This window comes from Silurus aristotelis (genome assembly GCF_946808225.1).
Source record: "Silurus aristotelis genome assembly, chromosome: 14".
NCBI lineage: Eukaryota > Metazoa > Chordata > Actinopteri > Siluriformes > Siluridae > Silurus > Silurus aristotelis.
In genome coordinates, this window is record NC_139587.1 from 27,982,944 (window position 1) to 27,992,661 (window position 9,718).

General features: G+C 40.4%; 1 protein-coding gene and 1 long non-coding RNA gene across 2 annotated transcripts in view; both read left to right on the plus strand.

Annotated features, from left to right (window-relative positions):
• The window catches only part of slc7a5 (solute carrier family 7 member 5), a 13,795-nt gene extending 9,054 nt beyond the window's left edge, over positions 1–4,741 (plus strand). Inside the window, exons 3-10 of the mRNA XM_083561216.1 lie at positions 269–374; positions 1,018–1,062; positions 1,201–1,324; positions 1,427–1,530; positions 1,855–1,951; positions 2,490–2,639; positions 3,584–3,761; positions 4,222–4,741. Coding sequence (XP_083417342.1) covers positions 269–374; positions 1,018–1,062; positions 1,201–1,324; positions 1,427–1,530; positions 1,855–1,951; positions 2,490–2,639; positions 3,584–3,761; positions 4,222–4,277 — 860 coding nt within the window. The 3' untranslated portion in view covers positions 4,278–4,741. The remainder of the gene's footprint in view (positions 1–268; positions 375–1,017; positions 1,063–1,200; positions 1,325–1,426; positions 1,531–1,854; positions 1,952–2,489; positions 2,640–3,583; positions 3,762–4,221) is intronic.
• A 770-nt stretch (positions 4,742–5,511) lies between these two features.
• On the plus strand, positions 5,512–8,418 carry LOC310737104. The gene is made up of 3 exons (XR_014536758.1): positions 5,512–7,071; positions 7,204–7,303; positions 7,407–8,418. It is a non-coding gene; the product is annotated as an uncharacterized lncRNA (long non-coding RNA).
• The last annotated feature ends 1,300 nt before the right edge of the window (positions 8,419–9,718 follow it).

A 9,718-nucleotide genomic window follows, 5' to 3' on the forward strand; every position in this document is an offset into this window, starting at 1 on the left:
GATCTGTTTGTTTTCTACTTTCTTGTTCTCACAATTTTTTCCCTGTGTGCTCGACACCCACAAGACCTTGCGTGCATCAGCAGTTTTCCAGGTCAACATTGAGATCTTTTGTGGAGTGAAGTCACGCTGTATTTCTGAACCCACGTGCTGTTCCTCTCAAAGTAACGCTGGTGATTAGAAATGATTAATCCTCTTATTATGTCTCGTGTGTGTGTGTGTGTGTGTGTGTGTGTGTGTGTGTGTGTGTGTGTGTGTGTGTGGTTTGCAGGTGAAACCCCAGGCCTTTCCCCTGAGAACTCTTTCAAAGGATCCAACAGTGATTTTGGGAACATCGGCTTGGCTCTCTACAGCGGCCTGTTCGCATACGGAGGCTGGTACGTTTACCAACACCTTCATTCGCTTTGGGTTCTGGTTTTAGGCCACGCCCCCAGTTTGTCTCACTTTTACCTGAAACACTGCCTCAGGTAGGGGGCGTGGCCTTAAATTTGCAAGTGGAATTTTGTTAGAATTATTGAAGAGGTATAATTTGTGTGATGTAATTATTTAATTTACATTATTTCCAGATGAACTCTTTACTTAATATATTATATCAAAGTACAAATCATTGTAGGGAAGCTCTTCTAAAATAAATTAATCAAATATTAAAGCAATTAATTCATTGGCTCGTTTGTTCATTTGAAATTTATTAATTACTAAATCGATTCGTTTTTCTTTTTTTTTTTGTTGACATTTCTGGAGATAATTAATTGATTAAAAATCATAAAGCCAAAATTAAATAAATTAAAAGGACTATACTACAGTTATATTGGAAATATATATTTAGTTATATATATATATATATATATATATATATATATATATATATATATATATATATATATATATATATATAAATGCTATATTAAGATTTATTGTAAAATTTGATTTTTACCATAATATTCGACTAATAATAATAATAATATTTAAGAAATTCTCTCTGCCTTATTTTATTATTATTATTTTGCACTTTTATTACAGGAATTATTTGAATTTTGTGACAGAGGAGATGATCGAGCCGTACAAGTGAGTGAGGGAATATAAAAATATAATAAAAATTTAAAAAGTAATATAATTAATTGATTTTATTCATTTTTTTACAAAACAGTAAAAGTGTGTGTGTGTGTGTGTGTGTGTGTGTGTGTGTGTGTGTGTGTGTTTCAGAAATCTGCCACGTGCCATCATCATCTCACTGCCCATCGTCACCGTCGTTTACGTGCTGACCAACCTGGCCTACTTCACCACTCTCAGCCCCGAGGACATGCTCACGTCTGAAGCTGTAGCTGTGGTGGGTACATCACACACTCACGCATGCACACACGTGCACACACACACACACACACACACACACACACACACACACAGTTGTTAAGTGTTGTTCTGGTTGTAGGATTTTGGAAATTATCATTTGGGCCCCATGGCGTGGATCATCCCCGTGTTTGTGGGACTTTCCTGCTTCGGCTCCGTCAACGGCTCACTGTTTACCTCATCCAGGTCAGACACACACACACACACACACACACACACACACACACACACACACACACACACACACACAGATAATACACTTTAATTATGTTTGTCCTGCTAGTTTAATTTTGATAGTTTTTTTAGAAAATATTTTATTTCTGGTTTGTAGCCACTGATCATTTGATTACTGGTTCTGTTTATTGTGTGTGTGTGTGTGTGTGTGTGTGTGTGTGTGTGTGTGTGTCAGTTAGGAAAGCAGTAAATTGCCCTGAGGAAAACTGAACTGTCTCTGTGTGTGTTTTAAAAACTGATTGTAATGTGTTTGTTTTCTTCTTCTCTTGTTTTCAGGTTGTTCTTTGTGGGGTCACGTGAAGGTCATCTTCCCAGCCTGCTGTCCATGATTCACCCAAACCTTCTCACCCCACTGCCCTCGCTCCTTTTCACCGTAAGCACCTGCAAAAAGCACACACACACACACACACACACACACACAGTGGATGCATGGCAAGTCAGATTAGAGGAAGTGTGACGTCTGTCTAGTGGATGTGTGGCTTCTGTATCTGTCAGTCTTATTAGAGGAAGCGTGGCCTCTAAATTTGTCATTCTTGGTGAGTGGGCGTGGCCTCTGTATCTCTCCTTGTTAGTAAAAGGCGTAGCATCAGTTGTTGCTAATCTCAGTAAAGGTGATGTAGCATCTGCGTATGTCAGTATTAATAAAGAAGGCGTGGCCTTCATGAAGGTGTGTGTGTGGTCTGTGTGTTTGTTCATCTCACTGAAAGAGGCATGGCCTTCATGAAGGTGTGTGTGTGGTCTGTGTGTTTGTTCATCATCAGTAACACTCAAGGAGACATATTGAAACATAAATTGTATTTTTTTTTTTATATATATATAAACACAAATCATTTAAACCTCAATCAACTAAAACTAATTTGAATAACTTCTGTGTGTGTGTGTGTGTGTGTTTGTGTGTGTGTGTGTCGCAGTGCTTGATGACACTCTTGTACGCCTTTTCCAACGACATCTTCTCAGTCATCAACTTCTTCAGCTTCTTTAACTGGCTGTGTATCGCCATGGCGATCCTCGGAATGATGTGGCTGCGCTATAAGAAACCTGAGCTCGAGCGGCCAATCAAGGTGAGTTCTGGGCGGAGCTTGCATAACAGCTGGAAGTTTTTGTTACGAGGATGAAAAGTGGATTTGACTGGTTATATGACTGCGTCTCTCCATCTCTCTCTCTCTCTCTCTCTCTCTCTCTCTCTCTCTCTCTCTCCCCCTCTCTCTCTCTCTCTCTCTCTCTTCCCCTCTCTCTCTCTCTTTCTCTCTCGTCCTTCTCTCTCTCTCCCTCTCTCTCTCTCTCACTCGTCCTTCTCTCTCTCTCTCTCACTCGTCCTTCTCTCTCTCTCTCTCTCTCTCTCTCTCTCTCTCTCACTCGTCCTTCTCTCTCTCTCTCTCACTCGTCCTTCTCTCTCTCTCTCTCTCTCTCGTCCTTCTTCTCTCTCTGTCTCTCTTTCTCTCTCTCTCTCTCTATCTCTCTCTCGTCCTTCTTTTCTCTCTCTCTCTCTCGTCTTTCTTCTCTCTCTCTCTCTCTCTCTCTCACTCGTCCTTCTCTCTCTCTCTCTCTCGTCCTTCTTCTCTCTCTCTCTCTATCTCTCTCTCTATCTCTCTCTCGTCCTTTTTTTCTCTCTCTCTCTCTCTCTCTCTCTCTCTCTCTCTCTCTCTCTCTCTCTCTCTCTCTCTCTCTCTCTAAATGCGAATGTCATTCATGCGGGTGATTTCACAAATTTTGAAATTGTTTCAAACCCCGCCCCCTTTTCCTACCAAATCGGTGCTTAATTTGCATATTAGCCCTGATAGGCTGTTATCATTGTTGCATTATAAACAAACAAAACCTGATGTCGGGTATTAGAATTAAATAAATGTTGCAATAATGTTTTTATAAAAAAAAATTTAAGAAAATTAATAGCGAGAAGTTTAATTTTATAGCAGTAAAAAAATATGAGCTCCAAAAACATTGAAACATTTCAGCTTTTCAAAGGATTTTAAAGGTAAACATCGAACTTCTAAACGTCTCCTCACAGGTGAACATCCTTCTGCCCATTTCCTTCGTGTTGGCGTGTCTCTTCCTGATCGTGGTGTCCATCTGGAAAACTCCGTCCGAGTGCGCCATCGGATTCGGCATCATCGCCACCGGCGTTCCCGTCTACTTCTTCGGTGTCTGCTGGAAGAACAAACCCAAGTGGCTCAAGCAGCTCATCTGTAAGTTCCTCTGATCGACTGGCTCTCATTCCAACCTTCTCACTTACTGCATTTGTAATGAAGTAAAATAGAAATGGTAAATTGGTAATAAAAGGTATAAAGAAATGTACACTTATTGGAACAGATGAATCTGTGTCACTGCTGTGAAATGACCACCACACAAAAATAAGATTCAGGAGTCCACGGTGGTCCTGAAGGAACCAGCAGAGAAACACACTCAACAAAATACCATCAAATTATTATTATTATTATCAAGAAAATATCGGGATATTGTTTATTGTCAATATCCCACACCCCTAGCTGTAAATTGTATTTTCTTTATTGTCAAAACATCAGGGAAGCCACGCCCACAAAAACGAACAAAAAAAACAATCCTCAGATATTCCCACGACGACCCGATTCTGTGTTTCGTTTTCTCTCTAAAACGTCTAAACCGCATCTTTTTGTTTCCGTCCCTCAGTCTCGGCCACGGCCAACTGCCAAAAGGTGCTGGAAGTCGTTCCTCAGGAGTCGTGAAGGAAAAGAAAGAAAGAAAGAAAGAAAAAGAAAGAAAGAAAGAAACAAGGAATACAACAAACCAAATGGATGTTTTGGTTGGAAACGTTTTTGCGCACAAACTTAAAGACAAAACAATGTCCATCTTTTCCCTTTGGCTTGCTGCTCTCTCTCTCTCTCTCTCTCTCTCTCTCTCTCTCTCTCTCTCTCTCTCTCTCTCTCTCTCTCTCTCTCTCTCTCTCTCTCTCTCTCTCTCTCTCTCTCTCTCTCTCTCTCTCTCTCTCTGAGTGTAAACCCACAGCCTCTTGCCTAAAAGTACGGAATTCAAACGACAGAAGAAGGAAGAAAGAGACGTCCGGACGAGTGACGGCTCCTTCAAGATTCCTTCTAACTTAAATTTTTCCTTTTTTTTTTTTGCTTTGTTAGTTTTTCAGACATTCCTTTAATAATGTTCAGACTACTGTAGAATACGGCAGTATCATGAGCGTGTGTGTGTGTGTGTGTGTGTGTGTGCGTGCAGTAGTGCACGTATATATAGTGGTGCTTTAATCATTTCTCTCCAGTTACACCATATGCGTCGCGATCTCGCGATTCTTCCCCAGTTTTCGCCGCCGTTATGAAACGAAAAGGTACAGAACAGAACACAAAGACGTTCTAACGCAGAACTCGCCAAATTTCCTCCTAACGGCGGAAGTACAACTCGAAACTTTCACCTCGTAGCGATTTGAGAAACGCATTTTTCCCTTTCCGATCGGATGCAGTTGTCGAATGTTTTCATCCCCATGACGTGATATTCGTTTAGAAGCTCAGAAGAGATCATGAATCCGTGAGCGCGAACGACCCGATAACAACTCGCTCTCTTCCGTTAGGTTTTTTTTGGTTAGTTACATTTTTCTATTATTGTTATGTTTTTATTATTATACAGAGCGAGTTAGCTAGCCAGCTAGTTCGTTAGTTAGTTAATTATTTGGTGTCGACAATCGAGTGATGTTTATTCCAATTGAAGTTTCAGAAATCCAAGTCTGTGGGTTGTGGTGAGATGTTTCTCGTCGAGAGTTTGGTGGTTCAGGGAGGAACCAATATGAGGCAGGCGACAGGTTTCATTTTGCTACAGTCACGTTTGCTTTGACATTTTAAGATTTTTGACACACATGTTCTGTGTCAGAGTAGTGTTAGCTCATTCTGTTCATCTAATTTTCTTCCTCTTGTCCTCTATTCCTCCCTTTATCTCTATCTATCTATCTATCTATCTATCTATCTATCTATCTATCTATCTATCTATCTATCTATCTATCTATCTATCTATCTATCTATCTATCTTTTTCATCTATTATCCATCCTGCTGCTTTCTAAAACAGAGAACACTTTCATGAAAATAACGTACAGGGGTTTGCTTGATCGCTAACAATCACCACCCCAGGCTCCGCCCCCCCATTCACACGCCTGCTCTCAGCCACGGCTTTTCTGCCACATTGGAGGTTCAGCAGCTTCTCATTCAGAACTCATGTGGAAAAGTGTGGCTTCGTTTGCTTCAGAAACGCGAACAGAAATCTTTTCATTCGAATTTAGAAGAAAGAAATATAGAAATTTTCATGAAAAAAAAATAGAAACTAAATTAATTTGTGTTTTTCCGTCAGTCTGTACAGCAGATACAAAGCCGTATACGATAGATATCTTTAATTAGCATTTCACCATCACAAGCTGAAGAATGGAAACATGTGCCTGTTCCTGTGGCCTCGCTGTGACCTCGTACCTCGCTGGACTTCAGCATCGTTGCGTTGACACAATAGTAATTGTAATTACTAATAGTAACATTTCTTATAAAAGTCTTCACAGTAAACGCATGTGAAGCTCCACTCCACTGCTCCATTATAACTAATCACACCAGCACATCATCCAATTCTCCTAAACGAAACACCAATCTTTTATTTCCTGTCTGTCCGAAATCACGTGACAATTCCTTCATTCTCCGTTGTTTTAAATCGAGAAACGCTTCTCGTTCAGACGCATCACGTCGCCAGGAATCACTGCTGTAACTTCGAATACTCTGGAGAAGCTCTAGAGACGACGATCTCATCATTCCGATGTAAAATTCTAAAATGCAATAGAATTGAGTTGCATTTGGTTGAATTTCGTTTGTGTGCTTTTTTGTTTTTTTTTTGCATTGTAGTGACACGACAATTTCAAGGCCGTAAAATCGGAGAAAACTGCTTTTATTTTCTCTCCAAGCACCACGAAGGACTCCAGACTCTTACGAATGATTTCTGAAACCAGTAGGAATGGTGTGTGTGTGTGTGTGTGTGTGTGTGAGAGAGTGTGTGTTACAGCCATGTGTTCTGTTTAGTTTTAGAAGATGTTCTGTTTAAGGACATATGGACTAACATTGAAGCCAATCAGACTAATGTAAATCAGTGCTGCTGATGCAGTGCGTATTGTATTTATTTATTTTTAGAGACTTTGCTCTATAGATTTTTATATCTGCTTAGTTTACTAATATATTTAGCTTTTTTTTTCTAAGAAAAGTTTACTTATTAAACCTATTTTTAGTTTTTCTTTACATTTTTTTATTCGTTATAGGTCAAGTTAAGTCTGCTGTCGGGTCGGTCTGTCATGCATACCAACAAACACTGGTTCTGTGTGCTTCCGGACTGTTCTGTTACCATCTTTCAAAGTTGTAATTATACTACTAATCCGTTTTCTGTAACACAACCAACCCTGAGATCTTGCTCTGTTTGTTCGACATCGGATCAGTACGCAAGGTCTATTTTCTTCCTTAGCCCCGCCCCTCATTCTACAGTACATTTTCTTTAGCCCTGCCCCTCACCCTACAATACATTTTCTTTAGCCCCGCCCCTCATCCTACAATACATTTTCCTTAGCCCCGCCCCTCACCCTACAATACGTTTTCTTCAGCCCCGCCCCTCACCCTACAATACGTTTTCTTCAGCCCGCCCCTCACCCTACAATACATTTTCCTTAGCCCCGCCCCTCACCCTACAATACGTTTTCTTCAGCCCCGCCCCTCACCCTACAATACATTTTCCTTAGCCCCGCCCCTCACCCTACAATTAATTTTCTTTAGCCCCGCCCCTCACCCTACAATACATTTTTCTTGGCCCCGCCCCTCACCCTACAATACATTTTCCTTAGCCCCGCCCCTCACCCTACAATACATTTTCTTTAGCCCCACCCCTCACCTTCAATACATAACATGTATACGCATGAAAATTCTTAGGAACGTTCTGTTACATCGCAAGTAATTCGGTTTAACTTAAAAAATAAGAAAAAAATCGAGGGGTGGGCCTTTGGTTCTTTTGTCGCTCCGTAGCCTTGGTTACATAACAACACCAGATCGTTAACAGCGATGTTAGCCATGATGAGAAATTTCTGTTTTTCTTATTTATGTTCGGGTTTTTTTTGTTTGTTTGTTTTGTTTTTTCTCGTTCTTATCATGTTATTTATTTTTATAAGCATGAAAAAAAAACTGACCAGTGATTGTTCTCACTTTCAAAAACTAAAAAAACTCCACATACCTGAAGTGATTAATTATGACAACGCTACTCGTTAACGATCTGGATTGCTTGTTAGCCCGGCTCCGTAGTGACAAAATGGTGAATGGATGACTTTTTATTTTCAAAAATGTATTGTATTAGTATTGGATTCCAACTCAATCGTTTAAAATCTCAGGAGAGGGTGATGTTGGGACACGGCGTTTTTGAAACAGGAAGTGACCTGGACACCATTTTTACCTCCTCAAATATTATACAGGAATGTTTCAGCTTGCAGAATTCCTTCTGTTGAAATAGTATTCCTAATACACACACACACACAAACACACATACACTGGGGTAAAGGCAAACTCTGGGTTTTATTCACACTCGGGTAGTTTGTTTGTAACCCCAGTGTGTTGCTTGTCGTGTGTGTCGGGCGTCGTGGTCCAGCTGATCTCAGACCTGTTAAACTGTGTGATATTGCTGTGTAGACTCTCCGCTCTGTGCTTTGAGATGATCTCAGATCTGTGTTCTGGAAAATGTTTTGTGGAGAAAGACGAATCTGCTGTATAAACAAATGTTTCTTCACTGTGTCCTTTTTATTTGCCGTTTGTGCAAAATGTCTACTGAATCATGTCTTTTTTTTTTAAGAAATAAAAGAATTGAAATAATTGGATTTGTTTGTGGTTGTGTGACACAATGAGATGATTTCTGCATCACAATATAATTTAGTTTTATATTGACTTCATCGTGCTGTTATGGGAACAGAGCAGTGTTAATCTGTAACATTTAATGTTACATCCATAAAACTAGATAGTTCTCACTTACATTATAGCAGCTATAAACAACCATTCCCTCAGCAGACTCTTTTAATTCTCTTGGTTTTTATTGAAAAAAATAAACCCTGCAAAGTGTAAATTCTTCCGTCCTTCACTGGTGTTCCACCTGTGAACCAGAAACCAGTCCACCTTCAAATCCCATCATTACGACGCCATGTCTATAGAGAACATCAGTATGATGGAGAAGTGCAGTAGAACAGAGCGCTGCATCAAACACAGGAATCTAAATGAACACGATTCAATACATCTCCTTTCACTGGAGCCGCAACTGCACCTCCACATACATCATCTCCAGCAGAAGCATAGATATTCATCTCATCACATCTCCCCGGGGTTTTCCCTGTGTTTTTGTGCATTTCTGTGCATTTTTTTGTGCATTATGGTTTTCCTTTACAGGAAAGAAAACAGAAGTATAAACGGTTTATGAAAAAGCTTGACTGTTTTGGTGACCTTACAGTGTCCAGGTCTCATCAGTGTATCAGTTTCTTCTCATCAGGCAATCATTGTAGAATAAACAAAAGATGTTAAATCATCATGAATATATTTGAGCCTGCGCAGTTATTGTACATATATTGTGACGTAATTGTACGCCTGCTAGATGGCCAACTCGCAATCTGATTGGTTAAAGCAACCACTTTCAAGCAAAAAGGATTTAATTCTACACAGTGCTGATTCTGAAGGCCTTATAGCAGAAAACCCAACACCGATATTTACACACACAGTTTTTGAATGAACTCAACAGGTAGGTCGTTCCAAACATCTTGGAGAACTAATTTCAGATCTTCTGTGGATGTACGTATGCTCCTCAAATCCTTCTGTCTCTTTAAAAATGGCACTGAACACTGAATCTCTGTAGAGATGTGATCCTCCAGTCTGCGAGTGCGATGTCCCAGGTGGAGCGCTGGTTGCTCGGCTGCATGCAGCTTGTGACTGCTGCAAGCAAAAACTCATGATCTGTCTGTGAGCATGAACGTTTTCCCTCAGGATGTGGAGCAACATTTACTATGATCACATGACCTTTCTTTCCTGCTCCAGAGAAACACTGTCCAGAGGGGAGGGAGGGAGGGAGGGAGGGAGGGAGGGAGAGAGAGAGAGAGAGAGAGAGAGAGAGAGAGAGAGAGAGAGAGAGAGA